The sequence below is a fragment of the Phyllobates terribilis genome, unplaced genomic scaffold (genome assembly GCF_046119375.1).
Source record: "Phyllobates terribilis strain yellow unplaced genomic scaffold, ASM4611937v1 Scaffold_7__3_contigs__length_470593459, whole genome shotgun sequence".
Taxonomy (NCBI): Eukaryota; Metazoa; Chordata; class Amphibia; order Anura; family Dendrobatidae; genus Phyllobates; species Phyllobates terribilis.
In genome coordinates this window covers 120,593,691-120,621,277 of record NW_027362767.1, presented here as the reverse complement: position 1 = coordinate 120,621,277, position 27,587 = coordinate 120,593,691, and the positions used below count along the sequence as shown (strand labels likewise).

General features: G+C 42.0%; 1 protein-coding gene across 2 annotated transcripts in view; it reads left to right on the top strand.

The window, feature by feature from the left end:
- LOC141153876 (contactin-associated protein-like 5) overlaps positions 1–26,654 on the top strand; it is a 536,901-nt gene extending 510,247 nt beyond the window's left edge. For both annotated transcript variants that reach the window (XM_073639117.1, XM_073639118.1), the window contains 2 exons: positions 16,273–16,344; positions 23,421–26,654. In XM_073639117.1, coding sequence (XP_073495218.1) covers positions 16,273–16,344; positions 23,421–23,617 — 269 coding nt within the window. In that variant the 3' untranslated portion in view covers positions 23,618–26,654. The remainder of the gene's footprint in view (positions 1–16,272; positions 16,345–23,420) is intronic.
- The last annotated feature ends 933 nt before the right edge of the window (positions 26,655–27,587 follow it).

Genomic DNA, 27,587 nt, shown 5'->3' with positions numbered 1-27,587 from the left:
TCTTTCGACCTCTTTGTTCTATGTTGTTTGTTTGTCTTTTTACTGCTACAATTTCTGCTAGGAGGTGTCCATCTTTCTCCCAGTCCCTAGTTCTTGTAGGAATCCCTTCCTCACATCTATAGGTCTTTGTTCAGACTAGCTGAGGACTTTAGCGGGTCTGATCGCAGGATCAGGTTCCCCGTTACATCGTAGGGATCTAGCTTAGTTCTATTGTAGGGACAGATCTCCTGTCTTTCCTTAGTGCTTGTAGTAGATCATAGCAGTAAGTCCAGCCCAAAAAATTTCTCTAAGGAAAGACCTCCAGTTTCCATCATGGTGTCGGTTCAGGATTTGGCTCAACGCCTGCAGGGACTCTCTCTGGAGGTGGCCGAGCTCCAACTACACGTGAGTAGCTGTTCTGGAGCTCATTTTGTGGAGCCAAAGGTATGATTGCCTGATTTATTTTTTGGTGAACAACAAGATTTTTTTTCCTTTAAAAATGCTTGTTTATTGTATTTTCGTTTGAGATCCAGATCCTCTGGTGATGAATCACAGCGCATAGGGTTCATAATGTCACTTTTGCGCAAAGAACCTCAGGGATGGGCCTTTTCTCTCCAACCTAGTGATCTGTGCTTTAGATCAGTGGATAGTTTTTTTTCTGCTTTGGGGTTGTTGTATGATGATCCTGATCGTGTCTCATCAGCTGAGACGGAATTGAGACATTTGAGGCAGGGATCAGGTAATGTGGAAAATTATTGTACTCACTTCCGTCGGTGGTCTGCTCAGGTGGGGTGGAACGATTCAGCTCTGAAAAGTTTGTTTCTTGCTGGGCTAGGTGATAGGGTTAAGGATCTGCTGATTGCTTATCCTACACCTGGAAACTTGCAGGAGGCAATGCAATTAGCTATACGGGTGGACAGGAGACTGCGTGCAAGGGTTAATGAGAGTAAATCCTCTGCCATGTCAGCTCCGAGTCTTGAGAGGGTCTGTACTGACACTGGAGAGCCGATGGAGATTGGCGCGATGTCACCCCGCTCTCAGGAAAAAGAACGCAGGTTTTCTGAAGAATTGTGCTTTTATTGCGGCAAATCTGACCATTTCATTAAGAACTGTGTGCTTCGTATGAACAAAGAAAAAAAAAGGTCAGTTACTCCCGTATAGCCTGTTTAAACACTAAGGGTGTATTTCTTTCTGCTACTACCGCAGCTCAGGAAGAATTAATTAAATTTCAGGTATTTGTGGATTGTGGTTCAACTCTGAATGTGATTGATGGGGGATTCTTTGAAAAACTTAATTTAAAACCCAAACCTTTGTCATCCCCTATTGCCGTGGTTTCTGTCGATGGCTCTCCCTTGAAATGTGTTACTCACAAGGTTTATGAATTTCCCCTCACTATTAATGGTATTCACCAAGAAAATTTGGATTTGGTGGTATTAAATAATTTGCCTTCTCCAGTAGTTTTGGAGTTGCCCTGGTTAAAATTGCACAATCCTGTACTGGATTGGTCTACCAATGAAATTAAGTCCTGGAGCCCTAAGTGTTATGACAAGTGTTGTAATGGGCGCATTGCTGCTGTGGATAAAAGGGAATTACCTGTACCTATTCAGGATTTTTGGAAAGTCTTTTCTGAGGAGGAGTCGCAAATTTTGCCACCCCATAGAGACTACGATTGTACCATTGAATTTGTCCCTGGAGCGACTCTTCCTAAAAGTCGTTTATTTAATCTGACTATTCCTGAGAAAAAGGCTTTGGAGGAATACATACAGACGAGCTTGGCCGTCGGTCATATCAGACCCTCTAAGTCACCTGTGACTGTTGGATTTTTTTTTGTTAAAAAAAAGGACGACGGTTTACGTTCTTGTTTGGACTTTCGCGAGATTAATAAAATTACTGTACGCAATCCGTACCCACTGCCATTGATTCCTGATTTGTTTAACCAGTTAGTGGGGGCCAAGTGGTTCTCTAAAATTGATCTACGGGGGACATACAATTTGTTGCGCATGAAGGAGGGTGATGAATGGAAGACTGCTTTTAACACTCCTGTGGGTCATTTTGAGAATTTGGTTATGCCTTTTGGTCTTACCAATGCATCAGCATTTTTTCAGAATCTTATTAATGACATCCTTAGACCTTTGATCGGCAAAAATGTGGTTGTGTATTTGGATGACATTTTGATTAATTCGCCTGACCTGGAGTCTCATTGGCGGAGCGTACGTGAGGTATTGCAGATATTGATTGACAATTCGCTTTTTGCTAAGCTGGAGAAATGTGAGTTTGCTGTACAGAGAATTAGTTTTTTGGGCTACATTATGTCCAGCGAGGGCTTTGAGATGTACCCGGTGAAAGTTCAAGTTGTGCAGGAATGGCCTAGGCCTATTGGTTTGAAATCGATACAGAGGTTTTTGGGTTTCGCCAATTATTACAGAAAATTCATTAAAATTTTTTCTATTATTGTTAAACCACTGACTGATGTCACCAGGAAAGGTTCTAATACGGTTCTGTGGACTACTGAGGCCATTGAAGCTTTTGTTTTTCTAAAGGAGAGGTTCAGCTCTGCCCCCATCCTTATACAGCCTGATGTGACTAAGCCGTTTTTGGTTGAGGTTGATGCTTCTTCTGTGGGGGTCGGTGCGGTGTTGTCTCAGGAAAATGAGGATGGAGTACATCCCTGTGCCTTTTTTTCAAAAAAATTTTCTGAGACTGAACTTAATTACGATATTGGTAATCGGGAATTGCTGCCTATTAAACTCGCATTTGAACAGTGGCGTCATCTCTTGGAAGGTGCTGATTTTACCATTAAGGTTTTCACTGATTATAAAAATCTGATCTATCTTGATGCTGCCAAGCACTTGAATGCCCGTCAGGCTAGGTGGGTACTTTTTTTTTCGCGGTTTAATTTTTCCGTTTCTTACATCCCGGGTACCAAGAATGTTAAAGCTGATGCTTTGTCTCGCAGCTTTTCTCCCATGGTCGGTGCTGAGGAGGAGGAGAGCATTTTACAAGAAGGTGTTGTGATTGCTGCATTGGACTCCGTTTTGGAAGATGAGATTCTTAAAGCACAGGAGAATGCCTCATCTAACACTCACCATGGGAGGTTGTTTGTGCCTAGGACCTTTAGGAGAGATTTGTTTGTTGAGTGTCATAAGTCTCGGTTGGCAGGTCATCCTGGAATTTCTGAGACCAAGAGAGTGTCTTGTGTGTCGCAGTTTTTGGTGGCCTGGATGGCAGAAGGAGGTCATTAAGTGGGTGTGTTAATGTACTGTGTGTGCTAGATCTAAGTCTTCTCATACTCCTGCTGCGGGGTTGCTTTGCCCTCTGGAGGTTCCTAGTGCACCTTGGACACATCTGGCTATGGACTTTATTACTGACCTTCCCCCATCTGAGGGTTTCATGGTCATCTGGGTGGTCTTGGACCGTTTTAGCAAGATGTGTCACTTGGTTCCCTTCATCAAACTGCCCTGCGCTAAGACACTCGCTAAGGCCTTTGTCAAGGAGATTGTCAGACTCCATGATGCTCCTACTGACATTGTTTCTGATAGGGGACCTCAGTTCGTTGCTCGTTTTTGGCGTTCCTTTTGTGACAGGTTGGGAGTTCATTTGTCATTTTTGTTATGATCTGCTACAAGTACTAAGGAAAGAAAGGAGATCTGTCCCTACAATAGAACTAAGCTAGATCCCTACGATGTAACGGGGAACCTGATCCTGCGATCAGACCGCTAAAGTCCTCGGCTAGTCTGTACGAAGACCTATAGATGCAAGGGAGGGATCCCTACAAGAACTAGGTAATGGGATAAAGTTGGGCACCTCCTAGCAGAAATTGTAGCAGTAAAAGACAAACACACAACATAGAACATAAAGGTCCGAAGACCAAGCTAAACAGACTGAGAAAGGTAATTATGCACCAGGCTAACTTAAGAGTAGAAATTACAATGAAGTCCAGCAAGGCCAGGAGGGCGGAGCAGGAATAAATAGGCAAACAAGGTCATGTGACCAGCAAGATAGAAAAAACCTAACAGGAGAGTTCTAACAGTACCCCCTCTTCTATGAGGATCCTCTGGATCCCCTAGGCCCAGGCTTATCAGGAAACCTCTTGTGAAACGCTCTGACAAGTCTGGAAGCAGAAACATCATCCGCCCTCACCCATGAGTTATCCTTAGGTCCGAAACCTTTCCAAGCGACGAGATACTGCAAACTCCCTCTATACCGTCTAGAATTTAGGATACGGGAAATTTCATATTCCTCGTCCTCCACCACCGGAGGAACAGTGGCAGAGATGTCTCCATCCGACACACAAGCTCTTTTCAACAGAGAAACATGAAACACCGGATTAATCTTCCAGGAGGTAGGAACCTCCAACCTAACAGCAGATTAGTTAACTGCCTGAAGCACCTTAAAGGGCCCTACAAACTTGGGACCCAATTTTTTAGAAGGAATCCTCAACCGCAGATTCTTAGAGGACAACCAAACCATGTCACCAATAGCAAACAAAACCTCTTGCCGTTTCCTATCAAAGTACCTCTTAGATTTTTTGTTAGCCTCCTGAAGATTACCACGTACATCCGTCCAAACTCTCTCCCAGTCACCGGAAAAACTCTCCTCCTCAGGCACAGCCGATACCAATTTGGAGAATGACCCAAAAGACGGATGTCTCCCAGAACAACAAAAAAAGGCGAACAACCAGCAGAAGAGGATAGGATGTATGGTTGTTAAGAGCAAACTCAGCAAGTGGCAGAAACTCAGACCCCCTCTCCTGATAGTCTGCCACAAAACAACGCAAGAACTGCTCAACATCCTGATTCTTCCTTTCTGTCTGGCCATTAGACTCAGGATGATATCCGGATGAACACGACAAATGAACTCCCAACCTGTCACAAAAAGCACGCCAAAAACGAGCCACGAACTGAGGTCCCCTATCCGAAACAATGTCAGTAGGAACGCCATGTAGTCTGACAATTTCCTTGACAAAGGCCTTAGCGAGTGTCTTAGCGCAGGGCAGTTTGATGAAAGGAACCAAGTGACACATCTTTCTAAAACGGTCCACGACCACCCAGATGACTGTGAAACCCTCAGATGGGGGAAGGTCAGTAATAAAGTCCATAGCCAGATGTGTCCAAGGTGCACTAGGAACCTCCAGAGGGCAAAGCAACCCCGCTGCCGGAGTATGTGAAGACTTAGATCTAGCACACACCGTACATTGACGCACCCACTTAATGACTTCCTTCTGCCATCCAGGCCACCAAAAACTGCAACGCACAAGTCTCTTGGTCTCAGAAATTCCTGGATGACCTGCCAACCGAGACTCATGACTAGTGTTGAGCCACCCCCGTAGTGTTCGGGTTCGGTTCGTCGAACACCGGGATGTTCGAGGAACTGTTCGTCGAACTGTTCGTCGAACACCTTAGAACACCGTCGAACAACGTTAAAACCAATGGCAGGCAAACAAAAACACATAGAAACACATACAAAACACCTTCAAAGGTGTCCAAAAGCTGACAAACTGCTCAGAAGACGCTTTCTTTAAAAAAGCCGGCCGGCAATTCAGCAGCGGCATACACCGATACCCGACAATTTAGACAAGAAGGAATAGAGCCTCACACATAGATTAGATAGATAGAAACATGTCAGTCACATATATATGAAGTACAGTGACAGTGTTGCTTACTGTACTTGTCATTTAGTGTAAAGGATTTATTAAAAAATATAATAATGTTTTCATGCACTGTCTCTTTAAAAAAGCCGGCCGGCAATTCAGCATCTGTACCCGACAATTTATAACAGACAGAATAGAGCTTCACACATAGATTAGATAGATAGAAACATGTCAGTCACATATATATGAAGTACAGTGACAATGTTGCTTACTGTACTTGTCATTTAGTGTAAAGGATTTATTAAAAAAAATAATAGTGTTTTCATGCACCGTCTCTTTAAAAAAGCCGGCCGGCAATTCAGCATCTGTACCCGACAATTTATAACAGACAGAATAGAGCTTCACACATAGATTAGATAGATAGAAACATGTCAGTCACATATATATGAAGTACAGTGATAGTGTTGGTTACTGTACTTGTCATTTAGTATTAAAATAAAGGATTTATTATTAAAAAAAATTGGCGTGGGGTTCCCCTTAATTTTAGGCTCTAGCGGAGGTTAAGCAGACAGCTGGGGCAGATGTTTGAAGCCTGGGAAGGGGGTAATACCCACGGAGCTTCCCAGGCTACTAATATGAGCCCCCAGCTGAATACATAGCCTTTACTAGCTATTAAAATGGGGGACCCCCCCAAAAAAATGACGTGGGGTCCCCCCTAATTTAATAGCTAGCAAAGGCTAGGCAGACAGCTGGGGGCTGATATTAATAGCCCAGGAAGGGAGCCATGAATATTGGCCCCCTCCCAGGCTAGAAACACCAGCCGTCAGCCGCCCCAGAAATGGCGCATTCATAGGATGCGCCAATTCTGGCACTTAGCCTCGCTCTTCCACGCTGCCCTGTAGCGGTGGCAGGGGGTAATAGGGCTGGGGTTGATGTCAGCTTATAATGCCAGCTGACATCAAGCCCAGGTTAGTAATGGAGAGGCGTCTATAAGACACCCCCATTACTAACCCCATAGTCAAAGTTAAAAGAAAACACAAACACCCAGAATAAAGTCCTTTAATTGAAATAAAGACACAATCCTTTATTGTTCTAAATTAAACCATACTTACCATCACGCCCATTCCAGCTGAAGCCAACGATCTCCTGCAATAAAAGAAAAATAATAAAGCAACATCATCCTTACCTTTCCATGGTTCCCACGACAGCTTCAGCTCTGCTACATCGAGATGACAGGCTGGACCGCAGCAGAACGCTGCCATCCAGCCTGTCATCCCGCAGACACTGAGAAGCGCAGGCATGCTTGCGCTCTGCAGTGTCTGGCTGTGACGGCATAAAGATGAGACGAGTTCATGTCCAATGAACTTGGCGCACCTCATGCACGTCACTGACAGCGTGGGAAAATTCTCACGCTGAAGCGCTGAGTGCAGGAGAATTCTCCCACGCTGTCAGTGACGTGCATAAGGTGAGCTCATGTCCAATGAACTCAGCTCACCTCCTGCACGTCACTGACAGCGTGGGAGAATTCTCCTGCACTCAGCGCTTCAGCGTGAGAATTCTCCCACGCTGAAGCGCTGAGTGCAGGAGAATTTTCCCACGCTGTCAGTGACGTGCATAAGGTGAGCTCATGTCCAATGAACTCAGCTCACCTCCTGCACGTCACTGACAGCGTGGGAGAATTCTCCTGCACTCAGCGCTTCAGTGTGAGAATTCTCCCACGCTGAAGCGCTGAGTGCAGGAGAATTTTCCCACGCTGTCAGTGACGTGCATGAGGTGAGCCGAGTTCATTGGACATTAACTCGGCTCATCTGAATGCCCTCACAGAGAGACACTGTGGAGCGCAAGCAAGCCTGCGCTTCTCAGTGTCTGCGGGATGACAGGCTGGATGGCAGCGTTCTGCAGCGGTCCAGCCTGTCATCTCGATGTAGCAGAGCTGAAGCTGTCATGGGAACCATGGAAAGGTAAGGATGATGTTGCTTTATTATTTTTCTTTTATTTCAGGAGATCGTTGGCTTCAGCTGGAATGGGCGTGACGGTAAGTATGGTTTAATTTAGAACAATAAAGAATTGTGTGTTTATTTCAATTAAAGGACTTTTTTCTGGGTGTTGTGTTTTTTTTAAATACTTTACTAGAAATTCATGGTGGTCATGTCTAATATTGGCGTGACCCCATGAATTTTGGGCTTAGGGCCAGCTGATAATGCCAAGCTGGCCCTAACCCCTTTATTACCCAGTGAGCCACCGCATCAGGGCCCTGGATGAGTTGGGTACAGCGCCAGAAGATGGCGCTTCTATGAACGCGCCATTTTCCGGGGTGGCTGCGGACTGCAATTTGCAGCGGGGGTGGCCCAGAAAGCTTGGGCCTCCCTGCGCTGCGGATTCCAGCCCCCAGCTGCCTAGTTGTACCTGGCTGGACACAAAAACAGGGCGAAGCCCCACGTCAATTTTCTTTAAATTATTTCATGAAATAATTAAGAAAAAAATGGCTTCCCTATATTGTTGTGTCCGGCCAGGTACAAATAGTCAGCTGGTGGTTGGGGGCAGCCCGTTCCTGCCTGCTGCACCTGACTGGACACAAATATAGTGCGAAGCCCCACGTCAATTTTTTTTTAATTATTTCATGAATTTCCTGAAATAATTTAAAAAAATTGAAGTGGGGCTTCGCACTATATTTGTGTCCAGTCAGGTACAGCAGGCAGGAACGGGCTGCCCCCAACCACCAGCTGACTATTTGTACCTGGCCGGACACAACAATATAGGGAAGGCCTTTTTTTCTTAATTATTTCATGAATTTCATGAAATAATTAAAAAAAAAATACGTGGGGCTTCGCCCTATTTTTGTGTCCAGCCAGGTACAACTAGGCAGCTGGGGGCTGGAATCTGCAGCGCAGGGAGGCCCAAGCTTTCTGGGCCCCCCCCCCCGCTGCAAATTGCAGTCCGCAGCCACCCCGGAAAATGGCGCGTTCATAGAAGCGCCATCTTCTGGCGCTGTACCCAACTCATCCAGGGCCCTGGTGCGGTGGCTCACTGGGTAATAAAGTGGTTAGGGCCAGCTTGGTATTATCAGCTGGCCCCAAGCCCAAAATTCATGGGGTCACGCCAGTATTAGACATGACCGCCATGAATTTCTAGTAAAGTATTTAAAAAAAACACAACACCCAAAATAAAGTCCTTTAATTGAAATAAACACACAATTCTTTATTGTTCTAAATTAAACCATACTTACCATCACGCCCATTCCAGCTGAAGCCAACGATCTCCTGCAATAAAAGAAAAATAATAAACCAACCTCATCCTTACCTTTCCATGGTTCCCACGACAGCTTCAGCTCTGCTACATCGAGATGACAGGCTGGACCGCAGCAGAACGCTGCCATCCAGCCTGTCATGCCGCAGACACTGAGAAGAGCAGGCATGCTTGCGCTCCTCAGTGTCTCGCTGTGACGGCATCCAGATGAGCCGAGGTCATGTCCAATGAACTCGGCACACCTCATGCACGTCACTGACAGCGTGGGAAAATTCTCACGCTGAAGTGCTGAGTGCAGGAGAATTCTCCCACGCTGTCAGTGACGTGCATGAGGTGAGCTCATGTCCAATGAACTCAGCTCACCTCATGCACCTCACTGACAGCGTGGGAAAATTCTCCTGCACTCAGTGCTTCAGCGTGAGAATTCTCCCACGCTGTAAGTGACGTGCATGAGGTGAGCCGAGTTCATTGGACATGACCTCGGCTCATCTTTATGCCGTCACAGAGAGACAATGTGGAGCGCAAGCATGCCTGCGCTTCTCAGTGTCTGCGGGATGACAGGCTGGATGGCGGCGTTCTGCTGCGGTCCAGCCTGTTATCTCGATGTAGCAGAGCTGAAGCTGTCGTGGGAACCATGGAAAGGTAAGGATGAGGTTGGTTTATTATTTTATTTTTATTACAGGAGATCGTTGGCTTCAGCTGGAATGGGCGTGATGGTAAGTATGGTTTAATTTAGAACAATAAAGAATTGTGTCTTTATTTCAATTAAAGGACTTTATTCTGGGTGTTTGTGTTTTTTTTAACTTTGACTATGGGGTTAGTAATGGGGGTGTCTTATAGACGCCTCTCCATTACTAACCTGGGCTTGATGTCAGCTGGCATTATAAGCTGACATCAACCCCAGCCCTATTACTCCCTGCCACCGCACCAGGGCAGCGTGGAAGAGCGAGGCTAAGTGCCAGAATTGGCGCATCCTATGAATGCGCCATTTCTGGGGCGGCTGATGGCTGGTGTTTCTAGCCTGGGAGGGGGCCAATATTCATGGCTCCCTTACTGGGCTATTAATATCAGCCCCCAGCTGTCTGCCTAGCCTTTGCTAGCTATTAAATTAGGGGGGACCCCACGTCATTTTTTTGGGGGGGTCCCCCATTTTAATAGCTAGTAAAGGCTATGTATTCAGCTGGGGGCTGATATTAGTAGCCTGGGAAGCTCCGTGGGTATTACCCCCTTCCCAGGCTTCAAACATCTGCCCCAGCTGTCTGCTTAACCTCCGCTAGAGCCTAAAATTAAGGGGAACCCCACACCAATTTTTTTAATAATAAATCCTTTATTTTAATACTAAATGACAATACAGTAACCAACACTATCACTGTACTTCATATATATGTGACTGACATGTTTCTATCTATCTAATCTATGTGTGAAGCTCTATTCTGTCTGTTATAAATTGTCGGGTACAGATGCTGAATTGCCGGCCGGCTTTCTTAAAGAGACGGTGCACGAAAACACTATTATTTTTTAAATAAATCCTTTACACTAAATGACAAGTACAGTATGCAACACTGTCACTGTACTTCATATATACGTGACTGACATGTTTCTATCTATCTAATCTATGTGTGATTCTCTATTCCTTCTATTCTAAATTGTTGGGTACAGATGCTGAATTGCCGGCCGGCTTTTTTAAAGAGACGGTGCATGAAAACACTATTATTTTTTTTTGATAAATCCTTTACACTAAATGACAAGTACAGAAATCAACACTGTCACTGTACTTCATATATATGTGACTGACATGTTTCTATCTATCTAATCTATGTGTGATTCTCTATTCCTTCTATTCTAAATTGTCGGGTACAGATGCTGAATTGCCGGCCGGCTTTTTTAAAGAGATGGTGCATGAAAACACTATTATTTTTTTTGATAAATCCTTTACGCTAAATGACAAGTACAGTAAGCAGCACTTTCACTGTACTTCGTATATATGTGGCTGACATGTTTATATCTATCTAATCTATGTGTGAAGCTCTATTCTTTCGTTTCTAAATTGTCGGGTACCGGTGTATGCCGCTGCTGAATTGCCTTGCTTTTCATGTTTCACTGTTGGCACTGTTCCCATCGATTTGGGCAATCACTGTAATGCCACAACCACCATGGCTGTGGCATTACAGTGAGTGGCAGACAATCCCTGCATGATTGGTGCTCTAAATAGCACCAGACATGCAGGACACGCTTTTGGTGCACGAACAGTTATCGAACATAACCTCGAACAGCCGAATTTTTTGCAAATCGTTCGGGTTCGTCGAACAACTCGAACACCGCCCAAAACAGCTCGAATTTGAGATTGGCGAACAGTTCTAGTCGAACACCGCTCATCTCTACTCAGACACTCAACAAACAAATCTCTCCTAAAGGTCCTAGGCACAAACAACCTCCCATGGGGAGTGTTAGATGGGGCATTCTCCTGTGCTTTAAGAATCTCATCTTCCAAAACGGAGTCCAATGCAGCAATCACAACACCTTCTTGTAAAATGCTCCCCTCCTCCTCAGCACCGACCATGGGAGAAAAGCTGCGAAACAAAGCATCAGCTTTAACATTCTTAGTACCCGGGATGAAAGTAACGGAAAAATTAAACCGCGAGAAAAAAAGTGCCCACCTAGCCTGACGGGCATTCAAGCGCTTGGCAGCATCAAGATAGATAAGATTTTTATGATCAGTGAAAACCTGAATGGGAAATTCAGAACCTTCCAAGAGATGATGCCAGTGTTCAAATGCGAATTTAATAGGCAGCAATTCCCGATTACCAATATCGTAATTAAGTTCAGTCTCAGAAAATTTTTTTGAAAAAAAAGCACAGGGATGTACTCCATCCTTGATTTCCTGAGACAACACCGCACCGACCCCCACCGAAGAAGCATCAACCTCAACCAAAAAGGGCTTAGTCACTTCAGGCTGCATAAGAATAGGAGCAGAGCTGAACCTCTCCTTTAGAAACACAAAAGCTTCAATGGCCTCAGTAGTCCACTGAACCGCATTAGCACCTTTCCTGGTGAGATCGGTCAGTGGTTTGACAATAATAGAAAAATTTTTAATGAATTTTCTGTAATAATTGGCGAAACCCAAAAACCTCTGTATCGATTTCAAACCAATAGGCCTAGGCCATTCCTGAACCTCCTGAACCTTCACAGGGTCCATCTCAAAGCCTTCGCTGGAGATAATGTAGCCCCAAAAACTAATTCTCTGTACAGCAAACTCACATTTCTCCAGCTTAGCAAAAAGCGAATTGTCAATTAATAACTGTAATACCTCACGTACGCTCCGCCAATGAGACTCCAGATCAGGCGAATAAATCAAAATGTCATCCAAATACACAACCACATTTTTGCCGATCAAAGGTCTAAGGATGTCATTAATAAGATTCTGAAAAAATTCTGGAGCATTGGTAAGACCAAAAGGCATAACCAGGTTCTCAAAATGACCCACAGGAGTGTTAAAAGCAGTCTTCCATTCATCAGCCTCCTTCATGCGCAACAAATTGTATGCCCCCCGGAGATCAATTTTAGAGAACCACTTGGCCCCCACTAACTGGTTAAACAAATCAGGAATCAATGGCAGTGGGTGAGGATTGCGTACAGTAATTTTATTAATCTCACGAAAGTCCAGACAAGGACGTAAACCGCCGTCCTTTTTTTTAACAAAAAAAAATCCAACAGCCACAGGAGACTTGGAAGGCCTAATGTGACTGGCGGCCAAGCTTGTCTGTATGTATTCCTCCAAAGCCTTTCTCTCAGGAATAGTAAGATTAAATAAACGACTTTTAGGAAGAGTCGCTCCAGGGACAAATTCAATGGTACAATCATAGTCTCTATGGGGAGGCAATATTTGTGACTCCTCCTCAGAAAAAACTCTCCAAAAATCCTGAATAGGTACAGGTAATTCCCCTTTTTCCACCGCAGCAATGCGCCCGTTACAACACTTGTCATAACACTTAGGACTCCAGGACTTAATTTCATTGGTAGACCAATCCAGTACAGGATTGTGCAATTTTAACCAGGGTAACCCCAAAATTACTGGAGAAGGCAAATTATTTAATACCACCAAATCCAAATTTTCTTGATGAACACCATTAACAGTGAGGGGAAATTCACAGACCTTGTGAGTAACACTCTTCAAGGGGGAGCAGCCATCGACAGAAATCACAGCAATAAGGGATGACAAAGGTTTGGGTTTTAATTTAAGTTTTTCCAAGAATCCCCCATCAATCACATTCAGAGTAGAACCACAATCCACAAATATCCGAAATTCAATTAATTCTTCCTGAGCAGTGGTAGTAGCAGAAAGAAATACCCCCTTAGAATTTAAACAGGCAATACGGGAGTAACTGACCTTTTTTTTTTCTTTGTTCATACGAAGTACACAGTTCTTAATAAAATGATCAGATTTTCCGCACTAAAAGCACAAACCTTCAGAAGATCCGCGGTCTTTTTCCTGAGAGCGGGGTGCCATCACCCCGATCTCCATTGGCTCTCCAATGTCAGTACAGACCCTCTCAAGACTCGGAGCTGACATGGCAGAGGATTTACTTTCATTAACCCTTGCACGCAGTCTCCTGTCCACCCGTATAGCTAATTGCATAGCCTCCTGCAAGTTTCCAGGTGTGGGATAAGCAATCAGCAAATCCTTAACCCTTTCACCTAGCCCCGCAAGAAACAAACTTTTCAAAGCTGAATCGTTCCACCCCACCTGGGCAGACCACCGACGGAAGTGAGAACAATATTTTTCCACATTACTTGATCCCTGCCTCAAATGTCTTAATTCAGTCTCAGCTGATGAGACACGATCAGGATCATCATACAACAAACCCAAAGCAGAAAAAAAACTATCCACTGATCTAAAGCATGGATCACTAGGTTGGAGAGAAAAGACCCATCCCTGAGGTTCTTTGTGCAAAAGTGACATTATGAACCCTATGCGCTGTGATTCATCACCAGAGGATCTGGGTCTCAAACGAAAATACAATAAACAAGCATTTTTAAAGGAAAAAAATTCCTGTTGATCACCGAAGAATAAATCAGGCAAACGTACCTTTGGCTCCACAAAATGTGCTCCAGAACAGCTACTCACGTGTTGTTGGAGCTCGGCCACCTCCAGAGAGAGTCCCTGCAGGCGTTGAGCAAAATCCTGAACCGACACCATGATGGAAACTGGAAGTCTTTCCTTAGAGATATTTTTGAGCTGGACTTACTGTTATGATCTGCTACAAGCACTAAGGAAAGAAAGGAGATCTGTCCCTACAATAGAACTAAGCTAGATCCCTATGATGTAACGGGGAACCTGATCCTGCGATCAGACCCGCTAAAGTCCTCGGCTAGTCTGTACGAAGACCTATAGATGCAAGGGAGGGATCCCTACAAGAACTAGGGACTGGGATAAAGTTGGGCACCTCCTAGCAGAAATTGTAGCAGTAAAAGACAAACACACAACATAGAACATAAAGGTCCGAAGACCAAGCTAAACAGACTGAGAAAGGTAACTAAGCATCAGGCTAACTTAAGAGTAGAAATTACAATGAAGTCCAGCAAGGCCAGGAGGGCGGAGCAGGATTAAATAGGCAAACAAGGTCATGTGACCAGCAAGATAGAAAAAACCTAACAGGAGAGTTCTAACAATTTTCATCTGGATATCATCCTGAGTCTAATGGCCAGACAGAAAGGAAGAACCAGGATGTTGAGCAGTTCTTGCGTTGTTTTGTGGCAGACAATCAAGAGGGGTGGTCTGAGTTTCTGCCGCTTGCTGAATTTGCTCTTAACAACCATACATCCTCTTCTGCTGGGTGTTCGCCTTTTTTTTGTTGTTCTGGGAGACATCCGTCTTTTGGGTCATTCTCCAAATTGTTATCGGCTGTGCCTGAGGAGGAGAGTTTTTCCAGTGATTTGGAAAGAGTTTGGACGGATGTGCGTGGTAATCTTCAGGAGGCTAACAAAAAATCTAAGTGGTTCTTTGACAGGAAACGTCAAGAGGTTTTGTTTACGGTTGGTGACATGGTTTGGTTGTCCTCTAAGAATCTGCGGTTGAGGATTCCTTCTAAAAAATTGGGTCCCAAGTTTGTAGGGCCCTTTAAGGTGCTTCAGGTAGTTAACCAATCTGCTGTTAGGTTGGAGGTTCCTACCTCCTGGAAGATTAATCCGGTGTTTCATGTTTCTCTATTGAAAAAAGCTTATGTATCAGATAGAGACGCCACTGCCACTGTTCCTCCGGTGGTGGAGGACAGGGAATATGAAATTTCCCGCATCCTTAATTCAAGACGGTATAGAGGGAGTTTGCAGTATCTCGTCGCTTGGAAGGGTTTCGGTCCCGAGGATAACTCATGGGTGAGGGCGGATGATGTTTCTGCTTCCAGACTTGTCAGAGCGTTTCACAAGAGGTTTCCTGATAAGCCTGGGCCTAAGGGATCCGGAGGATCCTCATAGATGAGGGGGTACTGTCAGAACTCTCCTGTTAGGTTTTTTCTATTATGCTGGTCACATGACCTTTTTTGCCTATTTAATCCTGCTCCGCCCTCCTGGCCTTGCTGGAATTCATTGTAATTTCTACTCTTAAGTTAGCCTGGTGCTTAGTTACCTTTCTCAGTCTGTTTAGCTTGGTCTTCGGACCTTTATGTTCTATGTTGTGTGTTTGTCTTTTACTGCTACAATTTCTGCTAGGAGGTGCCCAACTTTATCCCAGTCCCTAGTTCTTGTAGGGATCCCTCCCTTGCATCTATAGGTCTTCGTACAGACTAGCCGAGGACTTTAGCGGGTCTGATCGCAGGATCAGGTTCCCCGTTACATCATAGGGATCTAGCTTAGTTCTATTGTAGGGACAGATCTCCTTTCTTTCCTTAGTGCTTGTAGCAAATCATAACAGTAGGGTGTTTTCTATTATATCATCAGTGCACTTGTAAGAAGCAGTCAAAGATCATTGTCACGCTCCCTCAGTGTGCTTCCAGCCTCATTTGCATGTGTTTTTCATGCCGTATTTCTCATGAATGGTACCTGGGATCTTTAAAAAAAAAGCACCTAAAGAGCTATATTACTACTTCTATATTTAAAAATGTGCTGACAGCCCTCTACACCCTCAATATAAAGATTTTATATCGCCATTTTATGCATAAAAAATTGCTGGCCCATGACCCCCAGCAGTAGATGCCATTATCAAATGCATCTAAGTTTTGACTTTAGCGGTAATGGATTTAGTTATGGAGACCTTTTCTGAATATTTTTTTAATTTTTAGTCACTTTTCTGAAACCCAAACATTATAGATAATAATAAAAGACTATTAGCTGGGTGTAATAAATTATTACTGTAATCAATCACCCACTGGATGAATGAATGTCTCACGGTCTTGGATTATAATATTTAATCAGTCAATCATTAGATCTGCTGATATCTTTGCTAATGTATTTTGGTTCTCCAGATCCCTTTGGGAAGACAGATGACCGGGAGCCCCTGACTAATGAGATACGAAGTGGTCCTGCCATTATTGGAGGTAATCACCTAATAATGAATTACTTGGGGTAAAGTCTTTGGTACAACAACTGGCAGCAAGTATACAGTCATGGCCAAAAGTTTTGGAATTGACACAAATTTTGGTTCTCACAATGTTTGCATCTTCAGTGTTTTTGGATCTTTTAGTCAGATGTTTCTACGGTTACTTAAGTACAGTTGTAGACATTTTATAGGTTTTTAAACTTTAAATGAAAAATGCGTGAAGTTTCTGCAAAGACTCAATATTTACAGTGTTGACCCTTATTTTTCACGACTTCTTCTCTTCCCCCTGGCAGCTGGATATCAGCTTCTGGGTAAAAGCCTGTCTGATGACTGCCCATTCTTATCTAATCAGTGCTTGGAGTTTATCACAATTTCTGTGTTTCTGTTAGTCTTCCTGCTTTTTGAGGATTGACCACATGTTCTTAATAGGATTGAGATCTGGGAAGTTTCTTAACCCCTTTAAAGCCCAAGACGTACTAATACGTATGTGCTCCTTGGGCTTTAAGAGTCTGATACGTATTAGTACGTCTTGGCGATCGCGCCCGCACACAGGCTGTGCAGGCGCGATCGTCGCCAGGTGTCAGCTGATTGTCACAGCTGACACCCAGTGCTATGTGCAGGGAGCGGTCCCGCACCGCTCCCGGCACATTAACCCCCGCAATGCTGCGATCGAAGTTGAGGTGGCAAGGGGAGGTGTTTGGGATACTGACCTCTCCTGCCGGCGTCCAGCGATGTCTGCCGCAGCTTCCCGGATGTTGCTATGATGACCTGATGTCATGACAACATCCGGGCCACGAGACAGCAGGAAGATATTTTGGTCATGCACAATGCGCATGACCAAAGTATCTTCTGCATCTGCAGCACTGACAGCCTGTATAGCACAGGGATGGTGCTCCATCCCTATGCTATACTGGCGATCATAATAAAAAAAGTAGAAGTCCCATAGTGGGAAAAAGAATAAAATAAAAAAAAGTGTTTAAAAATGAAAAAAAATAAAATAATAATCCACCAAAAATAAAATATAATGTACCCATCAATAAATATTAATTTGAAAAATAGAAAAACAATAAAAGTACATATATTTGGTATCACCGCGTCCGGAACGACCTGACCTATAAAACTTTCCCACTAGTTAACCCCTTTAGTGAACACGGTAAAAAAAAAAAAAAATGAAGCAAAAATCAATGTTTTATCATCATACCGCCAAACAAAAAATGGAATAACACGCGATCAAAAAGGACGAATATAAATTAAAATGGTACCACTGAAAACATCATCTTGTCCTGCAAAAAAACAAGCCACGATACAACTCTATCAAGTGAAAAATAAAAAAGTTATAGCTCTCAGAATAAAGCGATGCAAAAAAATATTTTTTTTCTATAAAATAGTTTTTATTGTATAAAAGCTCCAAAACATAGAAAAACGATATAAATGTGGTACCTCTGTAAACGTACTGACCCGAAGAATAAAGCTACCTTATCAATTTTACCACACGCGGAACAGCATAATAAAACAAAACAAAAAAAACAACAATTCCTGAATTGTTGGTTTTGTTTATTCTACCTCCCAAAAATCGGAATAGAAAGCGATCAAAAAATGTCCCGTGCCTGAAAATGGCATCAATTAAAACGTTAACTCATCCCGCAAAAAACAAGGCATGACATGACTCTGCCGACCAAAATATGGAAAAATTATAGCTCTCAAAATATGGCGATGCAAAAACTGGATTTTACAAAAAAATGTGTCTTTTAGTGTGTGACAGCTGTCAATCATAAAAACCCGATATGATTCTGGTATCGCTGTAATCGCACCGACCCGAAGAATAAAGTCGTCTAATCACTTATACCGCACGAGGAACGGCGTAAAAAATAAACTCTAGGTTAGGGTTAGGGTTGTGCTAGGGTTAGGGTTGGGCTAGGGTTAGGGTTGGGCTAGGGTTGGAGTTAGGGTTAGGGTTGGGCTAGGGATAGGTTTAGGGTTGGGGTTAAGGTTAGAGTTAGGGTTGGGGTTAGGGTTGAGATTTTTTTCAAAAGTTAAAAAAAAAAGATAACGATATGGCGACTAGTGTTGAGCGCACATGCTCGCTACTTGAGTTTGCATTGGGTGCTCAGCTATGCACGGAGTATTGCGGGTGCTCAAATGACATGCTCGAGTCTCCACCCAATAAGTTTTGCGGCATAAAAAAACCTTGCAGGGATTGCCTGCCATGCATGAGCAATCCCCACATGTTTCTTTTGGGTGTCTAATAACCGTGAAACATGTGGGCGGGGACTCGAGCATGTCACTCGAGCACCCGCGATACATGGTGCATACCTGAGTACCCGATGCAAACTCAAGTAGTGAGTACTTGCGCTCAAGACTAATGACAACTTATTCAATGTGATTGTCGTACCTCTGGGTTCAAAATGTTCACTGTACCCCTTGATAAAATCCTTGAGGGGTGTAGTTTCCAAAATGGTGTCACTTGTGGGGGGTTTCCACTATTTAGGCACATCAGGTGCTCCCCAAACACAACATGGCGTCCGCTAATTATTCAAGCAAATTTTACATCCAAAAAGTCAAATGGCGCTCCTTCCCTTCCGAACCCTGCCGTGCACCCAAACAGTGTTTTCTCCCAACATATGGGGTATCTGCGTGCCCAGGGGAAATTGCATAACAAATTTTGGGGTCCATTTTTTCCTGCTACCCCTCCAAAAATAAAAAGAATTGGGTCTAAAGTAACATTTTTGTGAAAAAAGTTAAATGTTAATTCTTTTCTTCCACACTTCAAAAATTCCTGTGAAGCACCTGAAGGGTTAATAAAGTTCTTGAATGTAGTTTTGAGCACCTTGTGGGGTGCAATTTTTAGAATGCTGTCACTTTTGGGTATTTTGTGTCATAAAGACCCCTCAAAGTGACTTCAAATGTGATCTGGTCCCTAAAAAAATGTTTTTGTAAATTTTGTTGAAAAAATGAGAAATCGCTGGTCAATTTTTAACCCTTATAGCTCCCTAATAAAAAAAATTTTGGTTCCAAAATTGTGCTGATGTAAAGTAGACATGTGGGAAATGTTATTTATTAACTATTTTGTGTGACATATCGCTCTTATTTAAGGGCATAAAAATTCAAATTTGGAAAATTGCAGAATTTTCTAAATTTTCACCAAATTTCTGTTTTTTTCACAAATAAACGCAAGTGATATCAAAGAAATTTTACCACGATCATGAAGTACAATATGTCATGAAAAAACAGTCTCAGAATCAGGTGGATGTTGAAGCGTTCCAGAGTAATTACCTCATAAAGTGACAGTGGTCAGAATTGTAAAAATTGGTCTGGTCATTAACGTGCAAACCACCTTGGGTTGTAAAGGGGTTAAGCTTGGACCAAAAATTTCATTTTTAATTTCACCTAGCCACCTAGTTATCTGTTTAGCCTGGAAAAAGCGATGATCACCCCCAAATTGCTCCTGGATTGTTGGAAGAAGTTGCTCTTGGAGGAAATGTAGACACCACTTTATTCATGGCAGTGTTTATACAAAATTCTGAGTGATCCCACTCTTTTGGATAAAAATGCCCCACACATGAATGGTCTCAGGATGCTTTATTATAGGTATGACACAGAACTCATGGTAGTGCTCACATTTTCTGCTCCAGACAGTCATTCTTCCAGATTTCTCAAACACTTTGAAGGGAGCTTCATCAGAGAAAATACCTTTACCCTCTGCAATCCATTCCCCATACTTCCTGCAAAGTTATTTCCTTTGATGAATAGCCCTACAGATTGTTTGTGACATCTGGTAGAATGATTATCTGGAGAAGAAAAGGTGTGGGCTACCATAAGTACTGTGTCATGTCAACAGTAAAGCATCTTGAGACCATCTATTTTGGGGTTTCTTTTCTCCACGGTGGGGGCTCACTTACAATTTTACTGAAGAACACAGCCATGAATAAAGAATGGGATCTAAACCTCCTCCAAGAGCAACTTCTCTCAACAGTCCAGGAGCAACTTGGGATAAACAATGCTTTTTCCAGTATGATGAAGACCATGTCGCAAGTAAAAAGTGATAATTTAGTGGCTTGGTGAGTAAAACATTGATAATATAAATCCATGGGCAGGAAATTTCATTGAGAACCTGTGGTCAGTCCTCAAAAAGTGGGTGGACAAACAAAAACAGAGAAATTGTGATTAACTCCAAGCACTGATTAGACATGACCGGGCGGTCATCAGTCAGGATTCGGCCCATAAGCTGATATGTTGCCAGGGCTTAGGGTAAAAGTCTTGAAAACATAAGGGTCAACACTATAAATATTGAGTCTTTGAAAAAACTTGATGCATTTGTTAATAAAAACGTAAAAACGTTGATGTTGATAAGTATACTTCAGTAACCAGAGAAACATCCAACTAACACATCTAAAAACACTGCACTTTGTGAAAACCAAAATTTGTGTCAAAATTGGCTCATCTTTCCTTAGTACCCATTATCTACTCATAGAGGATTTAGTGAGAGGGCCCATGTATGGATTCCTGCACATTAGCAGTAATGGAGAGCAGCAAGTCCTCCACCAGCTCCAAGTCATGTCCACCACCACCAGAGATCAACAGTATATATTTACACTGCTAAGTGCGTGACATTCGAGGTGACAGTGTGACACCTTGGTGGGGATTTGCATGTTTCATCTGTAGATTCCTGAGCGTACTAATACTGTTCATTAACCCAGAACTATTACCACATTCATTCTATAGAGAATTCACATTCCATGTATTATCTATCGGTGCAGGAAGTTTCCAGAATTAAAGCGCCGATCTGCTTTAAAAAGTACTTTCTGAAAAGGGTAGCCGAGTGTTTGTCAACTATAACTGAAAGGGTTTATCTACCTTTAGAGAGATTTTTTTTGCATTTCAGTGAAAGTTTTTGGGGCTAAAAATCATTTTTACAATTGGATTTCATTACAAATGTGGCAATTTTTGGCTTTCACATACTTTTTGTTTACCTGTACTTTCAAACTTGATGTGGTCTGTGGTCATCAATCAGTTAAGAGGCACCCATAAAAAGACATACTAGAGATCTACAATCTCTACCATGAATGCACATTAGACTAACAATGGGTTCAGCCAATGGTCTAATGTGTATGGGGGTGCCAAGCCAACTAATGGTTGGGGAGATGTCGATCGCGCATGTCCAATTTCGCATTGTTCTCCCTCAGATGAGGTGCCATCCAACGTGTCAGTCAGTGCCTTTCTCATAGAGAATATAGGAACGCTTGGCCAAGCAAGCGTTCCTGTGTAGGGGAGAGTCAGATGAGATAGCATTCGGTCAAATAATCAGCCAAAGCATCATTCGGCCGACAACCATCTAATTTGTATGGCTAGCCTAAGACTATCAAAACAAGCCCATTGATAGATTCACAGATAACTCATTCTTACGTGAACAATAGAAAGTGTTATAAAAGACAAATGGTGCAAAATTTTTAATAAAACCCAAATAAACTTGAATATGCAATTTTGATCTGTGACATAGATCAAAATTGGACGCCTCAAGTTATTTTTGTTTGCAGACACTTGGTCCGTGAAAAATCACCGACATGAGAACATTTCCATAGATTATAATGGGTACACATTCTAGTTGCGAAAACAATTGACAAAATTTGCATGTTAAAAATGGATGTCTGAATCAGTAATTACAGGCATAAAAAAGTTTTGTTTTCTCACAAGGTATATTGTGAACTCATTAATGTATGATTCAGAGAACTACAGCCATTCATGGCCCTAAAGACCTCAACTGTCCTAAAAATAATTCTGTGGAGAAAAGAAGTGTAAAGAGGTTGTTCACTACTTTAACATTAATGACCTATCCTCAGTGTCTGATCGGTGGGGGTGCCGGGTGTCGCACCTGGGTGTATCAGCTGTTCTCGGTGCTGGCGGCGGCCGAAAGTTCTCAGGTATGGAGCTGCTCCAACTACTTATAGCGGCTGCAGTCAGGAACTACACATCTACCCACTATTGATTTGAATAGAGTGTGGATGTATAGTACCCAGCTGCAACCATAAACAGTAGATGGAGCAGCTCTGTAACTGAGCACCTCCAGCTGCGGCATGTAGAACAGCTGATCGGCGAGGGTGCCGGGTGTCACACCCCCACCGATCAGACATTGATGACCTATTCTGAGGGTAGGTCATCAATGTTAAAGTAGTGGACAAACTCTTTAAATTGTGCAATGCTCTAGCACAACTTCTACATTCAAACTCGTCCCAATTTTAGTGATTGATAGGTGGTAAACTTTAGGACCCTTATCTGTTTCCATCTATACTTTTGTGAGAAACCCCTTTTAATATTTTTCACATTTGCCACATTTGTATTTTGTTGACCAGACAATATTTTGAGACCAGTGCATAATGTATATGGAGAATAGTTTAGACTGTATGCATTTGGAGAGCACGATGTGAAATCTCTGTTTGTAATGTAACTGGGTGTTTCTTCAAAGTCTTCTCTGGAGGCATGTGCTTTCATTCTTCCCTCCCAAATGAGGCCAATCAGCTGCTGATCAATGATTCACAGTGTCTATGAGTAAGGGGTAAAAGCAACAGTCCCCAGATAAGACTCTCAAGAAACGTACAGTTGAGCTGCAGGCAGAGATTTCACATAGTGCACTCCAGGAGAAAAAAATCTAAATATCTCTGCAATATAGTGACGCAACACAAAATTGAAAATAGCAGCTGAATCATGGGAACACAGGGATTTTTACAAGGTATTTAACTAAATGCTTTTGAACAAGTGACAGGTCCTTTTTAATATACTCTCATTAATAATTTTTATTATAAACTGCTACTTTTGGTATTTTGCATACATCGGACAACATTGACTGATTGTTAATTATTTGAATTATTCCTATAAGTACACCTTTTTTGTTCTTGTCCATGTATTTGTGATGTATTTGCCTTGTTTTCCTTTTTGAATGTATTTTTTTAGAAGCTTCTAATGATGTCTGTATTTTAATCTCGCAAAGTGTTCTACGTTGTTTTTAAGACTCTTAATGCATAACAACTGACACCGAGGTGATGAATTAAGATACTTACTGTCCTCTCTGCTTGTCTCTAGGTGTCATAGCCGTAACAATTTTCATCATTTTTTGCATTGTGGCGATAATGATAAAATTTCTTTACCAACACAAAAAAACTCATAGAAAAAATCAGTCTAAGGAGAAGGAATATCCAGGCAGCATGGACTATCCCTTCAGGAACGAGCCGGACGTACAGAACACAGTCAGCGAGTGCAGAAAGGAATATTTTATCTGACTCGCTTTCTACATCATCTGTTTCTTTCTTTTTTTTTTTTACATTTTTGCAGATTTTTAACCACTTCATTTCTCCACTGGAATACGACAACCAAGAATTTACTCTGTTGCCAATTTGTAGCTCTCGAAAGTGACCTGAATGAGAGAATCAAGGATTTCTTAAAATGGCTCCAAGTCATACATTCTGGATAAAGAGTTTATCTGCAAAACACCATAGTTGGATACATTGTTTATTATCAGACTAAATATTCATCGCTGCTGTATGAAGGACACTCAGTACATGTACAGTAAGAAATTTGGGTTGCTTAAAGGGTTAATCCTATTTTTATAGACTTATATTGCTTGTAAACACAAACACTTTTGCAATTTACTGCTTGTTAAAATTTTCTTCCGTTTCTGAGATATTAACAATTCTCTTTTTGTTTACATCTCGTTGCCTAAGAGACCGACCTCCTGTGCTGCCTAGCAATGAACTGTAAACAAAAGAAAAGTGTTAATTTCTCAAGAACAAAGTACAATTTTAACAAGAAGTAAATTGCAAAATTGCTTGTATTTATAAGAGCTATCCGATAATACCCATTTATGAAAATGAAAATAACCCTTTAAAATTAAAATTTTACAGTAATTTTTCTTATATTAAGAATCAATTCTATAGAGGTTCTTGAACATATGAGATAAAGCAGATGAGGATGGAGAACTAATACTTTCTTTATCGTCACCCTCCTTCCCATAGCACTCGATAACATTGAGACAGAACATGCATTGTACAGACATTAAACATGCAGAGATCGCAACATTTTGTTGTGAACACTAGAATTAGGGGTTTCTGGGCTAGATCGAGAGGGAGTCACATTTTATGCAATTTTCTAATATGTTATAAAGCAGTAGAAATCAGATTCTCTGCAGATTGTAAACAGGCTCCAGATGGAGCACAGTTGTCACTTTTTTATGGGCTCTCAGGTTAATCATGAGGGTTTTGAGCCTTCTCCTGATCCTTACTTTTTGCTTTTCATGACTCCAACATCATGTATTTGGCTAATAAAATTATATAAGAGGATTTCCTATAATACAATATATATACAGTAGGGAAAATAAGTATTTGATACACTGCTGATTTTGCAAGTTTTCCCACCTACAAAGAATGGAGAGTTCTTAATTTTTATCGTAGGTACACTTCAATTATGAGAGACAAAATGTAAAAATAAAACATAGAAAATCATATTGTATGATTTTTACCTAATTACTTTGCATTTTATTGCATGAAATAAGTATTTGATATCATAGAAAAACAGAACTTAATATTTGGCACAGAAACTTTATTTGGAATTACAGAGGTCAGACATTTCCTGTAGTTCTTGTCCAAGTTTGCACACACTGCAGCAGAGATTTTGGCCCACTCCTCCATACAGATCTTCTCCAGATTTTTCAGGTTTCGGGGCAGTCGCTGGGCAGCATTGCGTTTCAGCTCCCTCCAAAGATTTTCTATTGGGTTCAGGTCTGAAGACTTGCTAGGCCACTCCAGGACCTTCAAATTGCTTCTTACAGAGCTACTACTTAGTTGCCCTGGCTGTGTGTTTTGGGTCATTGTCATGCTGGAAAACCCAGCCACGACCCATCTTCAATGCTCTTACTGAGGGAAGGAGGTTATTGGCCAAAATCTCGTGATACATGACCCCATCCATCCTCCCTTCAATATGGTACTGTCGTTGCGGAAACACACCACCAAAGTTTGATTTGTCCCCCATCATGATTGACTGTTGGGATGGTGTTCTTGGGGTTGTACTCATTCTTCTTCCTTGATACTTAAAAACTCTATTTTGGCCTCGTCTGACTACATGACCTTCTCCCATCTCTTCCTTGACAGTCATCTTGTGTTTCTTCCATTATCTAATAATTGTGCCAACAGTTGTTGCCTTCTCACTAAGCTGCTTGCCTATTGTCCTGTAGCCCATCCCAGCCTTGGGCAGGTCTATAATTTTGTCTCTGGTGTCCTTAGACAGCTCTTCGGTCTTGGCCATGGTGGAGAGGTTGGAGTGTGATTGATTGAGTGTGTGAACAAGTGTCTTTTATACAGGTAACGAGTTCAAACAGGTGCAATTAATACAGGTAATGAGTGCAGATTAGGAGGGCTTCCTAAAGAAAAACTAATAGGTCTGTGAGAGCCAGAATTCTTGCTGGTTGGTAGGTGATCAAATACTTATTTCATACAATAAAATGCAATTTAATTATTTTAAAATCATACAATGTGATTTTTTGTTTCTTATTTTTAGATTCTGTCTCTCACAGGTGAAGTGTACCTACGATAAAAATTACAGACCTCTTCATTCTTTGTAGGTGGGAAAACTTGCAAAATCGTCAGTGTATCTAATACTTATTTTCCCCACTGTATTCATTAAAAAAATATCTCAAAGAGGAAAATGTTTAACAAAATTGTAATTAAATGTATGAAGAGCATTTGCCCTTTAATATAGCCAGTTTTTGATGTGCCTCTTTTGTCCTACTGAGATTTATTTTTGGGATATACCTGTTTGTGAGAAAGTTAGGTGGCAGAAAACCAATATGGTTGGAAAATTGGCTGATCTTTATTTTCGAACTTAAGTTTTGTTTCATAGGAACAGATATATCTGAATGGAAAATTGTACAATTTAGCAGAACAGGGCAACTCATGTGTTGGGAGTTAATTTTTTTTGCAGGATCAGTAAGATCAGCAGAACTTTGATGTGCCTTCAAGTAGGCTGTGTGTGAAGTATTACTGGTTTCCATAATGTGCAGAAGATTGGGTATATCTTAGTTTTGATGAAAAATTTAATTTATGATGATACCTATATTTAGTAGATGTTCCGAAAGATAAAAGGGGGGACTTTGTGTGTCTGTGGTGGGAGGGTTTGGGGTATTTTTGCATTGATCAGAATGAAAAGTTAAATGGAAACAAACACTTATTTTCTATAAATATATTCTGATTCCTGGAGATTCGTGGCCCCAATCCTGTATGGCACCAGCTCTATTAGTATACAGTTATATGAAAAAGTTTGGGCACCCCTATTAATCATAAGCTTAATGTTTTATAAAAATTGGTGTTTTTGCAGCAGCTATTTCAGTTTGATATATGTAATAACTGTTGGACACAGTAATGTTTCTGCCTTGAAATGAGGTTTATTGTACTAACAGAAAATGTGCAATCTGCATTCAAACAAAATTTGACAGGTGCATAAGTATGGGCACCTCACCAGAAAAGTGACATTAATATTTAGTAGATCCTCCTTTTGCAAAAATAACAGCCTCTAGTTGCTTCCTGTAGCTTTTAATGAGTTCCTGGATGAAGGTATTTTTGACCATTCCTCTTTACAAAACAATTCCAGTTCAGTTAAGTTTGATGGTCGCCGAGCATGGACAGCCCTCTTCAAATGATCCCACAGATGTTCAATGATATTCAGGTCTGGGGACTGGGATGGCCATTCCAGAACATTGTAATTGTTCCTCTGCATGAATGCCTGAGTAGATTTTGAGCGGTGTTTTGGATCATTGTCTTGCTGAAAGATCCATCCCCTGCATAACTTCAACTTTGTCACTGATTCTTGAACATTATTGGCAAGAATCTGCTGATACTGAGTGGAATCCATGCGTCCCTCAACTTTAACAAGATTCCCGGTGCCGGCATTGGCCACACAGCCCCAAAGCATGATGGAACCTCCACCAAATTTTACTGTGGGTAGCAAGTGTTTTTCTTGGAATGCTGTGTTTTTTTGCCACCATCCATAACGCCTTTTTGTATGACCAAACAACTCAATCTTGGTTTCATCAGTCCACAGGACCTTCTTCCAAAAAGAAATTGCTTTTCCAAATGTGCTTTTGCATACCTCAGCCGACTCTGTTTGTGGCGTGCTTGAAGAAACGGCTTCTTTCGCATCACTCTCCCATACAGCTTCTCCTTGTGCAAAGTGCGTTGTATAGTTGACCGATGCACAGTGACA